Source organism: Tachyglossus aculeatus, chromosome 2, assembly GCF_015852505.1.
Source record: "Tachyglossus aculeatus isolate mTacAcu1 chromosome 2, mTacAcu1.pri, whole genome shotgun sequence".
NCBI classification, from domain to species: domain Eukaryota; kingdom Metazoa; phylum Chordata; class Mammalia; order Monotremata; family Tachyglossidae; genus Tachyglossus; species Tachyglossus aculeatus.
Window position 1 is genome coordinate 86,296,503 of NC_052067.1, and position 22,640 is coordinate 86,319,142.

The window sequence follows — 22,640 nt, forward strand, 5'->3', positions numbered from 1 at the left end:
CACAGAAAAGAGAGGGAGCCTGGGAAAAGAGGGCTTAATCGGGGAAGGCCTCTCGGAGCAGATGGGATATTAGTAATGGTTTGAAGGTGGAGAGAGTAAGGGTCTGGTGTAGATGGAGCAGGAGGGAATTCCAGGCTGGGAGAGAATGTGGAAAAGCCCGCACCCTCCGCTCCTGTGCCGCTAACCTCCTCACTGTACCTCGTTCTCGCCTGTCCCGCCATCAACTTCTGGCCCACGTCTTCCCCCTGGCCTGGAATGCCCTCCCTGCACACATCCGCCAAGCTAGCTCTCTTCCTCCCTTCAAAGCCCTACTGAGAACTCACTTCCTCCAGGAGGCCTTCCCAGACTGAGCCCCCTTTCTCCCCTCCTCCTCCCCATCCCCCCACTCTACCTCTTTCCCTTCCCCACAGCACCTGTATATGCGTTTGTACGATTTATTACTCTATGTATTTTACTTGTACATTTTTACTATTCTATTTATTTTGTTAATGATGTGCATTTAGCTTTAATTCTATTTGTTCTGATGACTTGACACCTGTCTACATGCTTTGTTTTGTCGTCTGTCTCCCCCTTCTAGACTGTGAGCCCATTGTTGGCTAGGGACAGTCTCTGTATGTTGCCAACCTGTACTTCCCAATCACTTAGTACAGTGCTCTGCACAGAGTAAGGGCTCTATAAATACGATTGAATGAATGAATGACTGAAAGGGGTTGGGGGAGAAATAGATGAGATTAGGGCGCATCCAGTGAGCTGGAGCTAGAGGACCAGAGTGTGTGGGCTGGGCCATAGACAGAGATTAGTTAAGTGACATAGGATGGGGCAAATCAATCAATCAATCAATTGTATTTATTGAGTGTTTTCTGTGTGCAGAGCACTGTACTAAGCGCTTGGGAAGTACAAGCTGGCAAACTGATTGAATACTTCAAAGCTGATAGTGAGGAGCCGCTGTTTGATGTGGAGGTGGAAGGGCAGCCATAGGAGGTTCTTCAGGAGTGGGAAGACATGAACTGAATGTTTTTGTTGATAAATGATTTGGGCAGCAGAGTGAAGGATGGATTGGAATTGGGAGAGAACGGGAGGCAGGAAGGTCAGTGAGAAGGCAGACGCGCAAGTCAAGGCGGGATAGGATGAACGCTTGGATTGGCATGATATCAGTTCGGTGGAGAGGAAAGGCTGAATTTTAGCAATGTCGTGAAAGTAGAATCCACAGGATTGGGTCACAGATTGAATATGTACGCGGAATGAGAGAGATGAGTCGAGGACAATGCCAAGGTTACGGGCATGTGAGGTAGGGAGGATAGTGGTGTTGCCTACAGTGATGGGAAAGGCAGAGGGAGGACAGGGTTTGGATGGGAAGATATAAGGAGTTCAGTTTTGGACAGCCACATGGCAAATGCATCATAAAGTGTACACCGATTGACCCGACTTCCAGGGACTGGAGTTGTTAATTTGGAGGGACTTTAAGCAGTAGCAGTAATAACATTTATTATGGACTTAATGTGTGCAGAATGCTTTACTAAGTAATAGGAGAGTAGCATTGGTGGTTCAGTTGTAGAATTCCCACCTGCTTCATGGGAGGCCCACGTTCGATTTCTGACCAACGCACAGAGCCCAGGGGAAGCAGTGTGGTCTGGTGGGTGGAGCACGGGTTTGGGAGTCAGAAGGACCTGGGTTCGAATCCTGCTCCATCACTTATCTGCCGTGTGGCCTTGGGCAGGCCACTTCACTTTTCTGTGCCTTAGTTACCTCACCTGCAAAATTGGGATTAAGACTATGACCCTCACATTGGATAGGGACCGTGCCCAATCTGATTATCTTGTGTCTACCCCAGTGCTTTGTACGGTGCCTGGCACAAAGTAAGTGCTTAGCAAATACCATAAAAAAATACACAGGTGAGAATTAGACATGGTCCCTGCCCCTTATGGGGCTCATCAAAGTGTGAGACTCCATTGCAGAGTGGAAAAAGTGTGAGCCTAAGAATCAGGAGACCTGGGTCCTAGTCTTGGTTCTTCCCCTGGGTAGTTATGTGAAGCATATTACAATGGTTATTACATTTTTACTAATGGCCAAATGTAATTTGTTGAATGGGGCGGCTTTCAAGTGAAGAACACAAGAGCACCTCTCCCTGGTAAACTTGTAGAGATTGGGATTTTTAAATGGCAACTTTCTTTCCTTTGGGAGAAAAATAACCAAAAAGCCCACTCATTCCATTAGAGTAGCTGAGAATCATGTGAGACACAGCCTTACAGATGTCGTTAATTTTTTTTGAGAGGGAGGAGGGAGGAATGGTGGGGGTAAAAATCAAGAAAGACGCTATTGTGCCTGGATTCCCTTTTACTCTAAATTTCATTAGACACTTTCTCCATCAAATTCACTGTATGGGGGATCTGAGGGTCACATGTTTTTTCACAGGTGTTATTTCAGATTAAACTACAGGCAGCAGAGAGTGAAAGTGGCATGCATTTTCCTCCTCACTTGGTAAAATTACATCTCCTAGCAGTCATCTGTACAGCAACACTGCTTGCATAACAATTGAGCTGATCTGATATTTTAGGTTATGATGTCAAAATACATTATACTGTAGTGTGCTGACCTGAAAAAAAAATGAAAGGAAGAGAATCATTATGGCAGATTTGGGAATGAAAAGGACCTAAGAGTATGTCATCCATTACAACATTACAAGGACCTTAAAAGCTTCTAATAACCTGTTGTTCACAAGAGGTTACTTTTAGAGGATGATGGCTTTTAATTTTTTTTATTGTATCATATTTTCATTCTGGGGGGTTGTCTTCCTGTTCAAAGGCACATAATCATTTATTTTCCTGAATGGAATGATTGGTGCAAGAGGAGAGTGATTCAGAACCTAAAAGCTCAAAAAATGGTCATGATTATTTTTCACTTTTTGTCTCAATTTAGAGTTATTTCAAGTTAAACCTTGCATTCTGGGTATGTTTTTTCCCCCAAACATGCATTTTCTATTTAAAAGAATCTATTCAGAGTCCCTATACCAATTATCAGAAGGAAAGATCACCTGTAAACTTTACAGTTATTCCTATTAACATTTTTGAGGGGCTTATTCAAGGCCAAAATATTCAGTTACGCATTATGAAGAGCTCAGCATAGGTTGCTGAAAATAAACTTGAAGATGACTGATTGTACAAGTCTTGTTTTAGGGCAGCCCCCAGGAGCCATACCTTCCAGGAGAGAATGAGATTTTCCTCTACTTACAGGGAAGCAGTGTGGCTCAGTGGAAAGAGCCTGGGCTTGGGAGTCAGAGGTCATGGGTTCTAATCCCGGCTCCGCCGCTTGTCAGCTGTGTGACTTTGGGCAAGTCACTTAACTTCTCTGGGCCTCGGTTACCTCATCTGTAAAATGGGGGGTTAAGACTGTGAGCCCCACGTGAGACAAGTTGATCACTTTGTATCCTCCCCAGTGCTTAGAACAGTGCTTTGCACATAGTAAGTGCTTAATCAATCAATCAATCATATTTATTGAGTGCTTACTGTGTGCAGAGCACTGTACTGAGCGCTTGGGAAGTACAAGTTGGCAACAGATAAACTGGCTTAACAAATGCCATCATTATTATTATTAGTAGTAGTAGTAGTAGTAGTATTATTATTATCTTGAGCAAATTGCTTAACCTTTAAGGGTCTTGGTTTCCTCATCTGTAAAATGGGGATAATAATCATTACTTTCCCTACTCCACAGAGTTGTTGTAAGGATAAACTGTGATAGCTGATGTGAAAGCTCTTTGGAAAATTGGAAGTGCTATACAAAAACCAAGAAATTATTATTATTATTATTATTATTATTATTATTATTATTATTATTATTATCTCCTGAGCCACCTGAGTAAAAAAAAAGAAAACCAAGAAAATTGCAAGTGCTATGCAAAAACCAATGTATTATTGTTATTGTTATCTTTACTACTGTCATTATTGATGATGATGATGATGATGATGATGATCTCTAGCCAGGAAATCTCTTGAGCCTCCTGAGCCAAATGAAAAAATAAAAAAGAAAAAAAGAAAAACACAGAAATAAACACTGGCAGAAATGGCTTACCTAACTTGATGCCCTTCTCCCTGGATCTGTGCTTCTTTGTCCCATATCATCAATAGACCTGGGCTCTAAAAAAGAACTTAAAAACGATTTTACTTTCCTGAAAAGCCATCATTCTCAAAGTCTTGAGACTACTTCAGTCAGTCAATCAGTCAATCAAATGTATTTATTGAGTGCTTATTGTGTACAGGGCACTGTACTAGGACTTCGGAGAGTACCTTACAACAGATTTCGTAGCAATGTCCCATTTCCACAGGGAGCAGTGGCATGACTGGCCGGGTCAAAAGCAAGGATGCCCCATGTAATCTGTTTCCCAATGCCAGTGCACTGAGCAGGGATGTGTAGATACCTTGGTCCTATTCCATTTCTACTAGGGATCCACCCTGGAAGATATAAGAGGCCTCGGATCAGGTATTGGAAGAATATGCTTCTGTGATTCTCGGAGACTCGTCCAACTCATTGGACTTTGAGCATCATCCAAAGTCACAGAGATAATCAATCAAGAATTGCTCCATGCAGATGGTTGTATCCTAGAGGCGCACAACTCATTCCCTGAATCAGGCAGGCACTATGAGCTAAGTCTCAAGGAAACCAAAACTGTATATTGGGAACTCAGAGTTGTCACAGAATTCTGTTACCAGGAACATTTATTCATTCATATTTATTAAGCACTTAGTATTTGCAGAGCGCTGTACTAAGCCCTTGTGAAAGTACAATACAGCAATAAAGAGTGACAATCCCTACCCACAATGAGCTTACAGTCTAGAGGGGGGACACACAAAACAGCAACATAAAGATGAACAAGGAATTAGGAAACCAAATCAAGAAGGCCAGCCCAGCCTTTGGAAGATGGTCAAAGGGGTGTTAGACTCAGACCAAACTGAAAATCTAAGAGCTGTAGTGTTGTTCGACATTCTCTTTTACTGGGAGGCCTGGACCACATTCAGGCCTGGACCACATTCTGGCTCCTCAAGCATTTAGGGGCCATACTCAACATCAGATGGCAAGACAACCTCCATCTCATTTATCTCCCTGCCACTCCCTGGCCCATATCCTGCCCCTGGCCTGGAAGTTCCTCCCCCTTCATAACTGACAGACCACCACTGTCCCCACTGTCACAGCCCTACTAAAATCCCATCCAAACTGCTACCGCATTAGTCCAGTCACTTCTCCTACCCTGCCTTGATTGCTACATCAGCATCCTTGCTGACTTCCCTGCCTTCTATTCCCGTCTCTCCCCACTCATCCGTACTTCATTCTGCTGCCTGGATCATTTTTCTACAAAAATGTTCAGTCCATATTTCCCCATTCTTCATGAACCTCCAGTGGTTGCCAACCACCTCTGTATCAAACAGAAACTCCTTACTATTTACTTTAAAGCACTCTATCATCTTGCCTTCTCCTATCTCACCTCGCTGTTTTCCTACTACAATCATCAATCGTATTTATTGAGCGCTTACTATGTGCAGAGCACTGTACTAAGCGCTTAGCACTGTACTAAGCGCTTGTACTTACAATCCAATCCAATCCAGTCCAGTACTACAATCCAGCTTGGACACTTCTCTCCTCTAATACCTACCTACTCATGTGCTTCAATCTCTTCTATATCTCATCTCCATCCTGCCTGTAGCCTGGAATGGCCTCCTTCTCCATATCCGACAGACAATTACTCTCCCCACCATGAAAGTCTTATTGAAGGCACATCTCCTCCAGGAAGCCTTCCCTACTAAATCCTCATTTCCTCTTCTCCCACTCCCTTCTGCATCATTCTGATTCTCTGCCTTTATTCACCCCCTCCTTCAGCCTGACAGCATTTATGCAAATATCTGTAATTTATTCATTTTTATGAATGCCTGTCTCCACCTCTAGCCTGTAAGCTCACCGTGGGCTAATATTGTTATATTGTACTCTCTCAATTGTTTAGTACAGTGACACCTGTCTGCATGTTTTGTTTTGTTGTCTGTCTCCCCCTTCTAGAATGTGTGCCCGTTGTTGGGTAGGGACTGTCTCTATATATTGCAGACTTGTACTTCCCAAGTGCTTAGTACAGTGCTCTGCACAAAGTAAGTGCTTAATAAATATGACTGAATGAATGAATGAATACAGTGCTCTGTACATATTAAGTGCTCAAGAAATACAATTGACAATAAATATGATTGAATGATTGAAATATTGAAGCTATGGAATTTAGTCAACCTTCTACTATTGTAGTTATGTCTACCTTAACATAGGCAACACATCAGGAGAATGACCAGCTGTAAGGTATCCAGACAACTGCTGTAGGGAGAGCTGAAATCCGGTGTCAGGAAGGGGAAGGAAGTAATTGAAAGGAACAGTGAAACAAAGTCTCAGACAATGCTGCATCCTAGCTGAAACCTGTAAGTTAGCTGCAGAGAGATGTGCAGCAGGTTATAGACTACGATCAAGAAAGGACTAGGTCTTAGCAAAAGTTTCATAAAGAATGAAAGACAAGGAGCTAAGGAACAAACACCAAACATTGAAAATGTCAAATATGATCGCACGATAAGCAATACGCTTTTTGTGTGTATAATGTGACCAAGACTGTAAGCCATGCATTCATTTTTTCCATCACATACAACCTCATGTCCCTCTCAGGGTCTCACCAGAGAGTTTCCAGTACTCCATGTCTCGATTACAGGAGGGAATGTCAAGAAGAAGCCTACCCATTCCATTCCTAGCTTGGCCAGTGGCTAGCATGTGGAAGGAAATCTGCTACAAGTCAAAATTCCTCTGTGCTGGGCAGCAGTGGCATGGGAGAAAGTCGAAGGTGGAAACTCAAGTTTTCTGCACAGAAGGAGGCAATGGTAAACCACTTCTGTATTTTTCCCAAGAAAACTCTCTGGATACACTACCAGAACGATTGCAGATGGAGTGGGGAATTCTGGGGAAGATGGGGAAGATGTGTCCATGGCGTCACTATGGGTCGGAGATGACTCGACAGCAGACAGCGTAAGACGAGACATACTCCTGGGTGATTTTTCTATCAGCTGTGTCGTCTTCAAAAACAAGAGACAATTTTGTACATGCATAGTCCATCCCCATCTTTGAAAATCCATTATGCTCCTTGCTAAGGCCCGAGCCGGGAACCCCTTCCCTCTTCATATCCGACAGAGGACCACTCTCCCCACTTTCACAGGCTTATTAAAAGCACATCTCCTCTAAGGGGCCTTCTGTGACTAAGCCCTCATTTCCTTTTCTCCCACTCCTTCTGCATTACTTTTGATCTTAGATATTCCCCCTTAAGTCACCCCTCCTTAAGCCCTACAACACTTATGTAGATACTCATATTTTATTTATTTATTCATTCATTCATTCAATAGTATTTATTGAGTACTTACTGTGTGCAGAGCACTGTACTAAGTGCTTTATTAATGACTGTCGTTCTACACTGGAAGCTTGTTGTGGGCAGGGAATGTATCTACCAATTCTACTATACTGTACTCTCCCAAGTGCTTAGTACACTGCTTGATATGTAGAACTGACTGAAATATGATTAATTGATACACTCATCTAGATTATTCAATGTTTGGTAACATTGACATCCAGTGGTTCATTGGAGTATTACATCAGTAATTTCTACTTAATGATGGCATTTGTTAGGCGCTTACTATGTGTGAAGCACTGTTCTGAGCGCTGGGAGGGGACACGAGGTGATCAGGTTGTCCTGTGTGGGCCTCAGTCTTAGTCCCCATTTCACAGAGGAGGTAACTGAGGCTCAGAGAAGTTAAGTGACTCGCCCAAGGACACACAGCAGACAGGTGGCGGAGTCGGGATTAGAACCCATGACCTCTGACTAGCAAGCCCGTGCTCTTTGCACTGAGCCACACTGCTTCTCTTATAGCACTTCAAATATACTTCAAATATACAGAGAAGCAGCATTCTGGCATTGGCAATCAGGGTCCTGGGTTCTAATATACATTTTTTTTCCTACTGGGGCAATGCCCTCAGTAGTGAAGAAGTAGTGAACAAAACACTGAGAGTATTCCCCAACATAACAGTGGAATAATTAGATCAATAAAGAAGTAAAAAATAAATAGTGCTAGTGAATCGGTGCACGTACACACGTGCTAAGGATGTTTTATAAACTTAAACCTAAATCTCATTTGTATACTCTTTCTCACTGCTTAGTACAGGCCTTTGCATCCAGTAAGTGCTCAATAAATACTATTATTGCTAGTATGACTAATGGGAGACATTCACAACTAAGGCAAGAACCTATATCTATCTATCAGTCGATCATATTTATTGAACATTTCCTGTGTGCAGAGCACTTTCTGTATGCAGAACTCCTGGACTAAGCATTTGAGAAGCTGCGTGGCTCAGTGGAAAGAGCACGCGCTTGGGAGTCATAGGTCATGGGTTCAAATTCCGCCTCCGCCACTTGTCAGCTGTGTGACTTTGGGCAAGTCACTTCACTTCTCTGGGCCTCAGTTATCTCATCTGTAAAATGGGGATTAAGATTGTGAGCCTCATGTGGGACAGCCTGATCACCTTATATCCCCCCAGCGCTTAGAACAGTACTTTGCACATAGTAAGCGCTTAATAAATGCCATTATTATTATTATTGGGAGAGTACAATATAACAGAATTGGTAGACACGGTCCCTGCCCACAGTGAGTGTACAGTCTAGAGGGGGAGACAGACATAAATATAAATGAATAAATTACAGATATGTATATAAATACTGGGGGACTGAGGGAAGGGTGAATATGAGTTCAAATGCAAGTAAGTACAAGGGCAACACAGAGCGAGTGGAAAAGGAAATGAGGATTTAGTAGGGAAGGCTTCTTAGAAGAGATGTGCTATTGGTAAGGCTTTGAAGGTGGAGAGAGTGATTGTTTGTTGGAAATGAAGAGGGAGGGCATTCCAGGCCAGAGGCATGATGTGGACTATAGGTTGGTGGTGAGATAGATGAGTGAGTAGGTTGGCATTAGAGTGAAATGTGAGGATTGGATTGTAGTAGGAAATCCAGGGAGGCACAAGGGAATGCTTTAAAACCAACGGAAAGGAGTTTGTGCGTTGCGGAAGTGGTATCGCAACCACTGAAAGTTCCTGAGGAGTGGAGAACATGGACTGAATGGCTTTGTAGAAAAATTATCTGGGCAGCAGAGTGAAGTCTTGACTGGAATAGGAAGGGACAGGAGGCAGGAAGGTCAGGAAGAAGGCTGATGCAGTAATCAAGGCAGGATAGGATAAAGGCTTGGATTAAGCCAGTAGCCGTTGGGTTGGAGAGGAAATGGCAGATCTGAAGATCAATCAATCAATCAATCAATCATATTTATTGAGCGCTTACTGTGTGCAAAGCACTGTACTAAGCACTTGGAAAGCACAAGTTGGCAACACATAGAGACGGTCCCTACCCAACAGTGGGCTCACAGTCTAGAAGCGGGGGACAGAGAACAAAACAAAACATATTAACCAAATAAAATAAATAGAATAGATATGTACAAGTAAAATAAATAAATAAATAAATACAGTAATAAATATGTACAAACATATGTACATATATACAGGTGTTGTGGAGAAGGAAAGGAGGTAAGGCAGCGGGGATGGAGGGGGGACGAGGGGGAGAGGAAGGAGGGGGCTCAGACTGGGAAGGCCTCCTGGAGGAGGTGAGCTCTCAGTAGGACTTTGAAGGGAGGAAGAGAGCTAGCTTGGCGGATGGGCAGAGGGAGGGCATTCCAGGCCAGGAGGATGATGTGGGCCGGGGGTCGATGGCGGGACAGGCGAGAACGAGGTACGGTGAGGAGATTAGTGGCGGAGGAGCGGAGGGTGCGGGCTGGGCTGGAGAAGGAGAGAAGGGAGGTGAGGTAGGAGGGGCGGGGTGATGGACAGCCTTGAAGCCAAGGGTGAGGAGTTTCTGCCTGATGCGTAGGTGGATTGGTAGCCACTGGAGATTTTTGAGGAGGGGAGTAACATGCCCAGAGCGTTTCTGGACAAAGACAATCCGGGCAGCGGCGTGAGGTATGGATTGAAGTGGGGAGAGACAAGAGGATGGGAGATCGGAGAGGAGGCTGATACAGTAGTCCAGACGGGATAGGATGAGAGCTTGAACAAGCAAGGTAGCAGTTTGGTTGGAGAGGAAAGGGTGGATCTTGGCAATGTTGCCTAGCTGAGACCGGCAGGTTTTGGTGATGGCTTGGATGTGAGTGACGGCTTGGATGTGATAGTTGAACCAGCAAGATTTAGATTCATTTTTTCTATAAAAACATTCAGGATGCATCCTCCTCCTCCTCGAAAAACACCAGTGTTTGCCCTTCCACCTCTACATTAAGCAAAATCTCCTCTCCACTGGATTTAAAGCATTCCACAAACTTTTACCCTACTACGTCTCCTCACTTCTCTCCTTCTACAACCTGGCCCACACACTTTGCTCCTCTAGTGCTAACCTTCTTACTGTGCCACAGTCTCACCTGTCTTGCCACCGACCCCTAGCCCACGTCCTGCCTCTGGCCTGGAACACCCTCCCTCCTCAGTTATGAGAGACAATTACTCTCTCGGTCTTCGAAGTCTTCCTGAGGGCACATCTTCTCCGAAAGCCTTCGCCCACTAAGCCCTCCTTTCCTCTTCTCCCACTCCCTTCTGTGTTGCCCTGACTTGCTCCCTTTATTCATCCTCCCTCCCAGCCCCACTGTACATATGTACAATATCTGTGTATATCTGTAATTTATTTATTTATTCACTCATTCATGTATGGATATTAATGTCTGACTCTGCCTCTAGACTGTGAGCTCACTGTGGGCAGGGAATGTGGGCGGAGAATGAGAAGCAGCATGGCATAGTGGCTTTCCATCCTCAGCGGAAAGAGCCCGGGCTTGGGAGTCAGAAGGTCATGGGTTCTAATCCCAGCTCTGCCACTTGATTGCTGTGTGGCCCTGGGCAAGTCCCTTTACTTCTCTGTGCCTCAGTTCCCTCCTCTGTAAAATGGGAATTGAAGCTGTGAGCCCCACGTGGGAGAGGGACTGTGTCCAACTCGATTTGCTTGCATCTACCCCAGTGCTTCATACAATGGCTGGCACATAGTAAGCACCCGACAAATACCATAATTATTAATATTATGCATCAGTTTATTGTTTTGCCCTATTGTTAGTCCAGTGAAAAGAGCACTGTGAGGTGAGTCCTGCACTTAGTACAGTGCTCTGCATGGAGCAAGTGCAGGGATTGTCTCTCTTTATTGCTGCATTGTACTTTCCAAGCGTTTAGGAGAGTGCTCCTCTGCACACAGTAAGTGCTCAGTAAGTATGAATGAGTGAATAATAATAATAATGATGATGGCATTTGTTAAGCACTTACTATGTGCCAAGCACTGTTCTAAGCACTGGGGGAAATGCAAGGTAATCTGGTTGTCCCATGTGGGGCTCACAGTCTTAATCCTCATTTTGCATATGAGGTCACTGAGGCACAGAGAAGTTAAGTGACTTGCCCAGAGTCACACAGTAGACAAGTGGCGGAGCCGGGATTAGAACCCATGACCTCTGACTCCCAAGCCCAGGCTCTCTTCACTGAGGATGGATGGATGGATGGATAATAATAATGATAATAATAATAATAATAATGATGGTATTTGTTAAGTGCTTATTATGTGCCAAACACTGTTCTAAGCACTGGGGTAGATACAAGGTAATCAGGTTGGTCCACGTGGGTCTCACAGTCTTAATCCCCATAAAACAGATGAGGGAGCTGAGGCCCAGAGAAGTGAAGTAATCAATCTGCTCATCAGGCAGAAACCCCTCACCCTGGGCTTCAAGGCTGTCCATCACCTTGCCCCCTCCTACCTCACCTCCCTTCTCTCCTTCTACAGCCCAGCCCGCACCCTCCACTCCTCCGCCGCTAATCTCCTCACCGTACCTCGCTCTCGCCTGTCCCGCCATCAACCCCCGGCCCACGTCATCCCCCGGGCCTGGAATGCCCTCCTTCTGCCCATCCACCAAGCTAGCTCTCTTCCTCCCTTCAAGGCCCTACTGAGAGCTCACCTCCTCCAGGAGGCCTCCCCAGACTGAGCCCCTTCCTTCCTCTCCCCTTCGTCCCCCACTCCATCCCCCCCATCTTATCTCCTTCCCTTCCCCACTGCACCTGTATATAAGTATATATGTTTGTACATATTTATTACTCTATTTATTTATTTATTTGTTTTACTTGTACATATTTATTCTATTTATTTTATTTTGTTAGTATGTTTGGTTTTGTTCTCTGTCTCCCCCTTTTAGACTGTGAGCCCACTATTGGGCAGGGACTGTCTCTATATGTTGCCAACTTGTACTTCTCAAGCGCTTAGTACAGTGCTCTGCACAAAGTAAGCGCTCAGTAAATATGATTGATGATGATGATGATGAAGTGACTTGTCCCAAACCACATGGCAGACAAGTGACAAAGTCAGGATTAGAACTCACAACCCGTGACTCCCAAGACCGGGCTCTTGTCACTGGGCCATGCTGCTTCTCTAATGGATGGATGCTCTTAGTACAGTGCTCTGCACACATTAGGCGCTCAACAAACACGATTGAATGAATGAACGGATGGATGTATGAATGAACGGACAGATGAATGAATGAATGGACGAATGAATGAATGAATGAATGAATGAATGGGCGAATGAATGAATTGATGAATGAAGGAACAGATGAATGAATGGATGAATGAATGAACGAACGAACGAATGAATGAATAAATGAATGAATGAATGGGCGAACGCCAACTCTCTCCTTCGACGCCAACTCCTCGATCCCCTCCAATCTGGCTTCCGTCCCCTACATTCCACGGAAACTGCCCTCTCAAAGGTCACCAATGACCTCCTGCTTGCCAAATCCAACGGCTCCTACTCTATCCTAATCCTCCTCGACCTCTCAGCTGCCTTCGACACTGTGGACCACCCCCTTCTCCTCAACACGCTATCCAACCTTGGCTTCACTGACTCCGTCCGCTCCTGGTTCTCCTCTTATCTCTCCGGTCGCTCATTCCCAGTCTCTTTTGCGGGCTCCTCCTCCCCCTCCCATCCCCTTGCTATAGGGGTTCCTCAAGGGTCAGTTCTCGGTCCCCTTCTGTTCTTGATCTGCACTCACTCCCTTGGTGACTTCATTCACTCCCACGGCTTCAACTATCATCTCTACGCTGATGACACCCAAATCTACATCTCCGCCCCTGCTCTCTCCCCCTCTCTCCAGGCTCGCATCTCCTCCTGCCTTCAGGACATCTCCATCTGGATGTCTGCCCACCACCTAAAACTCAACATGGCCAAGACTGAACTCCTTGTCTTCCCTCCCAAACCCTGCCCTCTCCCTGACTTTCCCATCACTGTTGACAGCACTACCATCCTTCCCGTCTCACAGTCCAGCAACCTTGGTGTCATCCTTGACTCCGCTCTCTCGTTCACCCCTCACATCCAAGCCGTCACCAAAACCTGCCGGTCTCACCTCCGCAACATTGCTGAGATCTGCCCTTTCCTCTCCATCCAAACTGCTACCCTGTCTGTTCAAGCTCTCATCCTATCCCGTCTGGACTACTGCATCAGCCTCCTCTCCAATCTCCCATCCTCGTGTCTTTCCCCACTTCAATCCATACTTCACGCTGCTGCCCGGATTGTCTTTGTCCAGAAACGCTCTGGGCATGTTACTCTCCAGTGGCTACCAATCAATTTGCGCATCAGGCAGAAACTCCTCACCCTGGGCTTCAAGGCTGTCCATCACCTTGCCCCCTCCTACCTCACCTGCCTTCTCTACTTCTACAGCCCAGCCCACACCTTCCGCTCCTCTGCCACTAAACTCCTCACCCTGCCTCGTTTCCGCCTGTCCCACCGTCGACCCCCGGCCCATGTCATCCCCTGGCCTGGAACGCCCTCCCTCCACACATCCGCCAAGCTAGCTCTCTTCCTCCTTTCAAGGCCCTATTGAGAGCTCACCTCCTCCAGGAGGCCTTCCCAGACTGAGCCCCCTCCTTCCTCTCCCCCTCGTCCCCTTCTCCATCACCCATGCCCTGCCTCCTTCCCCTCCCCACAGCACCTGTATATATGTATATATGTTTGTACGTATTTATTACTCTATTTTATTTGTACATATCTATTCTATTTATTTTATTTTGTTAATGTTTTGTTTTGTTCTCTGTCTCCCCCTTCTGGACTGTGAGCCCGCTGTTGGGTAGGGACCGCCTCTATATGTTGCCAACTTGTACTTCCCAAGCACTTAGTACAGTGCTCTGCACACAGTAAGCGCTCAATAAATACGATTGAATGGATCGATGGATGGATGAATGAATGAATAGACGAATGAATGAATTGATGAATGAACGAACGAACGAACGAATGAATGAATGGACGAATGAATGAATGGATGGATGAATAATAATAATAATAATAATAATAATAATAATAACAATGACGGCATTCATTAAGCGTTTACCATGTGCAAAGCACTGTTCTAAGCGCTGGGGAGGTTACAAGGTGATCAGGTTGTCCCACGGGGGGCTCACAGTCTTCATCCCCATTTTACAGTTGAGGAAACTAAGGCACAGAGAAGTGAAGTGACTTGCCCAAAGTCACACAGTCGACAACGGGCGGAGCCGGGATTTGAACCCATGACCTCTGACTCCAAAGCCCGGGCTCTTTCCACTGAGCCACGCCGCTGCTCAATGAACTAAAGAACGGACGAATGAATGAATGAATGGACGAATGAATGAATGGATGGATGAATGAATGGACGAATGAATGATGAATGAATGGATGAATGAATGAACGAACAAACGAACGAATGAATGAATGAATGAATGAAAGAATGGACGAATGAATGGATGAATGAACGAACGAATGAATGAATGAACGAATGAATGAATTGATGAATGAACGAACGAATGGATGAAACAATCAATCAATCAATCAATCGTATTTATTGAGCGCTTACTGTGTGCAGAGCACTGCACTAAGCGCTTGGGAAGTACAAATTGGCAACATATAGAGACAGTCCCTACCCAGCAGTGGGCTCGCGGTCTAAAAGGGGAAGACAGAGAACAAAACCAAACATACTAACAAAATAAAATGAATAGAATAGATATGTACAAGTAAAATATATAAATAAATAAATAGAGTAATAAATATGTACAAGCATATATACATATATACAGGATATATACATATATACAGCGTGGCTCAGTGGAAAAAGCCCGGGCTTTGGAGTCAGAGGTCATGGGTTCGAATCCCAGCTCCGCCAATTGTCAGCTGTGCGACTTTGGGCAAGTCACTTCACTTCTCTGGGCCTCAGTTACCTCATCTGTAAAATGGGGATTAAGACTGTGAGACCCCCGTGGGATAACCTGATCACTTTGTAACCTCCCCAGCGCTTAGAAAAGTGCTTTGCACATAGTAAGCACTTAATAAATGCCATTATTATTATATATATACAGGATATATACATATATACAGTATATGTATGCAGTATATATGTATATACACATATACATATACTGTATATATGTATATATGTTTGTACATATTTATTACTCTATTTATTTATTTAATTATTTATTTTACTTGTACATGTCTATTCTATTTTATTTTGTTAGTATGTTTGGTTTTGTTCTCCGTCTCCCCCTTTTAGACTGTGAGCCCACTGTTGGGTAGGGACTGTCTCTATATGTTGCCAATTTGTACTTCCCAATCGCTTAGTACAGTGGTCTGCACATAGTAAGCGCTCAATAAATACGATTGATGATGATGATACAGGTGAATGAATGAACGAACGAATGGATGAATGAACTAACGAACGAACGAATGAATGGATGAAAGAATGGAATGATGGATTCCATATACAGCACCTGCATATATGTATATATGTTTGTACATATTTATTACTCTATTTATTTATTTATTTATTTTACTTGTACATAGCTATTCTATTTATTTTATTTTGTTAGTATGTTTGGTTTTGTTCTCCGTCTCCCCCCTTTTAGACTGTGAGCCCACTGTTGGGGAGGGACTGTCTCTATATGTTGCCAATTTGTACTTCCCAAGCGCTTAGTACAGTGCTCTGCACACAGTAAGCGTTCAATAAATACGATTGATGATGATGATATACAGGTGAATGAATGAACGAAGGAACGACTGAATGAATGAACAGACGAATGGATCATCATCAACCGCTCACTCTCCACTGGTTCCTTCCCCTCTGCCTTCAAACATGCCCATGTCTCTCCCATCCTAAAAAAAACCCTCTTGACCTCACCTCACCTTGCCCTCTCCCTGACTCTCTCATGAATGAATGGATTCATGAATGAATGAATGAATGAACTAACGAACGAACGAATGAATGGATGAAAGAATGGAATGATGGATTCCATACACAGCACCTGTATATATGTACATATGTTTGTACATATTTATTACTCTATTTATTTATTTATTTATTTTACTTGTACATGTCTATTCCATTTATTTTATTTTGTTAGCATGTTTGGTTTTGTTCTCCGTCTCCCCCTTCTAGACTGTGAGCCCACTGTTGGGTAGGGACCGTCTCTACATGTTGCCAATTTGTACTTCCCAAGCGCTTAGTACAGTGCTCTGCACACAGTAAGCGCTCAATAAATACGATTGATGATGATGATGCAGGTGAATGAACGAACGACTGAATGAATGAACGGACGAATGGATGAATGAACTAACGAACGAACGAATGAATGGATGAAAGAATGGAATGCTGGATGGTTGGACGGATGAATGAATGAGTGCCAATACAGGGCTCCGGGGAGTGCGCATGCGCGCGGGCCGGCTCCGGGCCGTGTAACCCACCCCGTCCTCCCCGAGGACCGGAAGTGCGTCACTTCCCCGGAAGTCCCGAGCGGCCCGGTCTCTTCCGGTCCGGTCCGCTCCGGCCCGTTGCCATGGCGATCCCGATGGTGCCCATGGAAACGCAGCTGCAGAGCATTTTCGAGGAGGTGGTGGTGAGTCCCGACCAGCCGGCCTAGCAATAATAATAACAATAATAATAATAATAATAATAATAATGACATTTAGTGTGTGAATGTGAGGCCCTACTGAGAGCTCACCTCCTCCAGGAGGCCTTCCCAGGCTGAGCCCCCTCCTTCCCCTCTCCATCCCCCCCGCCTTACCTCCTTCCCTAGACTGTGAGCCCACTGTTGGGTAGGGACCGTCTCTATATGTTGCCAACTTGTAATAATAATAATAATGGCATTTATTAAGCGCTTACTATGTGCAAAGCACTGTTCTAAGCGCTGGGAGGATACAAGGTGATCAGGTTGTCCCACGTGGGGCTCCCAGTCTTCATCCCCATTTTACAGATGAGGGAACCGAGGCACAGAGAAGTGAAGTGACTTGCCCAATTCCCAAGCGCTTAGTACAGTGCCCTGCACACAGTAAGCGCTCAGTAAATACGATTGGTTGATTGATTCCCCACAGCACCTGTATGTATGTATATATGTTTGTACGTATTTATTACTCTCTTTATTTTACTTGTACATATCCTATTTATTTTATTTTGTTATTATGTTTTGTTGTCTGTCTCCCCCTTCTAGACTGTGAGCCCGTTGTTGGGTAGGGACCATCTCCATATGTTGCCAACTTGTACTTCCCAAGCGCTTAGTACAGTGCTCTGCACACAGTAAACGCTCAATAAATACGATTGAGTGATCGATTCCCCACAGCACCTGTTTATGTGTATATATGTTTGTACATATTTATTACTCTATTTTATTTGTACACATTTATTCTATTTTATTTTGTTAATATGTTTTGTTCTCTGTCTTGCCCTTCTAGACTGTGAGCCCACTTTTGGGTAGGGACCGTCTCTATATGTTGCCAACTTGTCCTTCCCAAGTGCTTAGTACAGTGCCCTGCACACAGTAAGCGCTCAATAAATACTTTTGGTTGATTGATTCCCCACAGCACCTGTATGTATGTATATATGTTTGTACGTATTTATTACTCTATTTTACTTGTACATATCCTATTTATTTTATTTTGTTCATATGTTTGGTTTGGTTCTCTGTCTCCCCCTCTAGACTGTAAGCCCACTGTTGGGTAGGGACCGTCTCTATATGTTGCCAACTTGGACTTCCCAAGCGCTTAGTACAGTGCTCTGCACACAGCACTCAATAAATACGATTGATTGATTAAGCGCTTACTATGTGCAAAGCACTGTTCTAAGTGCTGGGGAGGTTGCAAGGTGATCAGGTTGTCCCACGGGGGGCTCACAGTCTTCATCCTCATTTTGCAGATGAGGGAACTGAGGTCCAGAAAAGTGAAGTGACTTTCATTCATTCAATTGTATTGATTGAGCGCTTACTGTGTGCAGAACATTGTACTAAGCACCTGGGAAGTCCAAGTTGGCAACATATAGAGACGGTCCCAACCCAACAGCGGGCTCAGAGTCTAGAAGCGGGGGACAGACAACAAAACAAAACATTAATAAAATAAAATAAATAGAATAAATATGTACAACTAAAGTAAATAAGTAGAGTAGTAAATACGTACAAACCTATATACATACATGCAGGTGACATCCTGAAGTCACACAGCTGACAAGTGGCGGAGCCGGGATTTGAACCCATGACCTCTGACTCCAAAGTCCGTGCTGTTTTCCGCTGAGCCACGCTGCTTCTCTACAGGCATGGGAACCTCCCTTTGGCTCTTTCTACCCTTAATAATAATAACAATAATAATAATACTAATAATAGTGGCCTTTGTTAATTGCTTACTATGGGCCAAGCACTGTTCTAAGCGCCGGTCATGGGTTCAGATCCCGCTCCGCCAATTGTCAGCTGGGTGACTTTGGGCAAGTCACTTCATTCGTATTGATTGAGCGCTTACTGTGTGCAGAGCACTGGACCCTAGGGACTGTCTCTATATGTTGCCAACTTGTACTTCCCAAGCGCTTAGTACAGTGCTCTGCACACAGTAAGTGCTCAATAAATACGATTGATTGATTGATTGATTGGACAAATTACTTCTCTGGGCCTCAGTTCCCTCATCTGGAAAGTAGGGATTGAGTGTGAGCCCCCTGTGGGACAAGGACTTTGCCCAACCTGATTAGCTTCTATCTATCCCAGCACTTAGTACAGTGCCTGCACATACTGAGCACATAAATACCATTAAAAAAGCATGCAAATAGGCTTTTCTACTGAAAATAACAGTTCTGCATTTCATCCAGTAAAACTCTATGAACAAATCAATACGACAGACTTCTAGACTGACAGTCTTCTAGACTGTGAGCCCGCTGTTGGGTAGGGACCATCTCTGTATGTTGCAAACTTGTACTTCCTAAGTGCTTAGTACAGTGCTCTACACACAGTAAGCACTCAATAAATATGATTGAATGAATAAATGAATGACAGAAATTATTTCTTGTAATAATAATAATAATGGCATTTATTAAGTGCTTACTATGTGCAAAGCACTGTTTTAAGCACTGGGCAGGTTACAGGGTGATCAGATTGCCCCACGAGGGACTCACAGTTTTAATCCCCATTTTACAGATGTGGTCACTGAGGCCCAGAGAAGTGAAGTGACTTGCCCAAAGTCACACAGCTGACAATTGGCGGAGCTGGGATTTGAACCCATGACCACCGACTCCAAAGCCCCTTCTCTTTCCACTGAGCCACGCTCCTTAAGGAGTCTCCTCAGATTAAAAAGCAAATGCTTTACTTGTCTAGAAACCACTGGCCCCCTGTCGCAGGGGATAATCAATCAATCAATCATATTTATTGAGCGCTTACTGTGTGCAGAGCACTGTACTAAGCGCTTGGGAAGTACAAGTTGGCAACATATAGAGACAGTCCCTACCCAACAGTGGGCTCACAGTCTAGAAGATAATGCAGAAAGCTGAGAATGACAACAGGGAATGTGCCACTGGTCTTATCATCCACCTAGGTGGCATCATCATCATCAATCGTATTTATTGAGCGCTTACTGTGTGCAGAGCACTGTACTAAGCGCTTGGGAAGTACAAGTTGGCAGACCGAGGTGAGGGAAAAACTAGAAATCTCCGGGATATAGAGATAGGGAACTTCTAGCAAAGTGCAACAAGATGTTCCTGGAGGCAGTGAGACCAGCACAGAACTAAGGAGCGCAGCCCGAAACCATGAAATTCATTCATTCATTCATTCAGTCGTATTTATTGAGCGCTTACTGTGTGCAGAGCACTGGACTAAGCGCTTGGGAAGTACAAGCCGGCAACGTGTAGAGACGGTCTCTACCCAACCACGGGCTCGCAGTCTAGAAGGGGGAGACAGACAACAAAACAAAACACGTAGACAGGTGTCAAAACCAGCAGAGTAAATAGAATTATAGCTATATGCACATCATTAACAAATAAATAGAATAGTAAATATGTACAGGTAAAATAAATAGAGGAATAAATCTGTACAAATATATATTGTACATTGTATATTGAATATATATATTCCTTTTAGACTGTGAGCCCACTGTTGGGTAGGGACTGTCTCTATATGTTGCCAATTTGTACTTCCCAAGCGCTTAGTACGGTGCTCTGCACACAGTAAGCGCTCAATAAATATGATTGATGATGATATATACAAGTGCTGTGGGGAGGGGAAGGAGGTAGGGCGGTGGTAGGGTGTGAGGAGGAGAGGATAAAGGGCAATCTGGACCTTCTCTGTGCCTCACTTCCCTCATCTGTAAAATGGGGATGAAGACTGTGAGCCCCAGGTGGGACAACCTGCTTACCTTGTATCTACCCCAGCACTTAGAACAGTTTAACAACAGAGGCAGGAGGGTGCAGAGATAGTAGCTTAGTGGAAAGAACATGGGCTTGGGAGTCAGGTTTTGGGTTCGAATCCTACAGTTTTGACACCTGTCTACATGTTTTGTTGTGTTGTCTGTCTCCCCCTTCTAGAATGTGAGCCTGTTGTTGGGTAGGGACCGTCTCTTTATGTTGCCGACTTGCACTTCCCAAGCACTTAGTACAGTGCTCTGCACACAGTAAGTGCTCAATAAATATGATTGAATGAATGAATGATTGCTAGACACATTGTGAGCGCTTAAAAATGTCATTATTATTATTATTACTATTATAATTATTATTATTACAAGGTAATCAGGTTGTCCCACGTGGGGCTCACAGTCTTCATCCCCGTTTTACAGATGAGGTAACTGAGGCACAGAGAAGTTAAGTGGCTTGCCCAAAATCACACAGCAGACAAGTGGCAGAGCAGGGATTCGAGCCCCACAACCTCTGACTCCCAAACCCGGGCTCTTTCCACCAAGCCACACTGCTTTTCTAATAATAATAAGGAGGAAGTCTTTTTTTTGTTGTTAAGCTTGCTATGTGCCAAGCACTGTTCTAAGCTCTGTGGTAGATACAAGGTTATCAGATTATCCCACGTGGGGCTCACTGGCTTCATCCCCATTTTACAGATGAGGGAACTGAGGCCCAGAGAAGTGAAGTGACTTGCCTAAAGTCACTCAGCTGACAAGTGACAGAGCCGGGGTTAGATGCCTGTTGTTTTGATGTATATAGCTATAATTCTATTTATATTGATGCCTCTTTACTTTTTTGATGTGTGTGTGTGTGTGTGTATATATATATATATATAATTCTGTATACATTGAGGCCTCTTTACTTGTTTTGATGTATATATACACCTGGCTTAGTGGAAAGAGCCCGGGCTTGGGAGTCAGAGGTCATGGGTTCTAATCCCAGCTCCACCGCTTGTCTCTTTGGACAAGTCGCTTAATTTCTCTGGGCCTCAGTTACCTCATCTGTAAAATGGGGATTAAGACTGTGAGCCTCACGTGTTACAACCTGATTACCTTGTTTTTACCCCTGCGGTTAGCATGGTGCTTGGCACCTAGAAAGTGCTTAAAAAGAAGTGCCATTATAATAAATATAAAAATATATAGTTATTCTATAGTGATGCCTGTTTACTTGTTCTTGATGTCTGCTCCTCCCATCCCCTAGACTGTAAGCCCAGTGTGGGCAGAGATTGCCGCTTTATTGCTGAATTGTACCTTCCAAGCACTTAGTACAGTGCTCACCACATAGTAAGTGCTAAATAAATACAATAGAATGAACCCATGACCTCTGACTCCCAAGCCTGTGCTCTTTCCACTAAGCCACGCTGCTTCCTTTTCCCTTGAAGAGGCAAGATGCCCCAGTGGAGAGAGAATGGGCTTGGAAGTCGTGGCATCTGGGTTCTAATCCAGCCTCTGCCACTTACCTTGATGTCGTGCTTTACTTCTCTGGGCCTTGGTGCCCTCATCTGGAAAATGGGGATTTAATACTAGTTCTTCCACCTGCTTGAAGTGTGAGCGCACAACAAGCTGACAGTCTAAGAGGGGGAGACAGACATCAATATAAATCCTCACCGTACCTCGTTCTCGCCTGTCCCGTCATCGACCCCTGGCCCACGTCATCCCCCGGGCCTGGAATGCCCTCCCTCTGCCCATCCGCCAAGCTAGCTCTCTTCCTCCCTTCAAGGCCCTCCTGAGAGCTCACCTCCTCCAGGAGGCCTTCCCAGACTGAGCCCCTTCCTTCCTCTCCCCCTCGTCCCCCTCTCCATCCCCCCATCTTACCTCCTTCCCTTCCCCACAGCACCCGTAT

At 44.6% G+C, this 22,640-nt stretch overlaps 1 protein-coding gene across 2 annotated transcripts in view; it reads left to right on the forward strand.

Moving 5' to 3' along the window:
• The first annotated feature begins 16,927 nt into the window (after positions 1–16,927).
• Positions 16,928–22,640, forward strand: part of MED23 (mediator complex subunit 23) — a 67,641-nt gene continuing 61,928 nt past the window's right edge. For both annotated transcript variants that reach the window (XM_038760019.1, XM_038760026.1), the window contains exon 1: positions 16,928–17,004. In XM_038760019.1, coding sequence (XP_038615947.1) covers positions 16,945–17,004 — 60 coding nt within the window. In that variant the 5' untranslated portion in view covers positions 16,928–16,944. The remainder of the gene's footprint in view (positions 17,005–22,640) is intronic.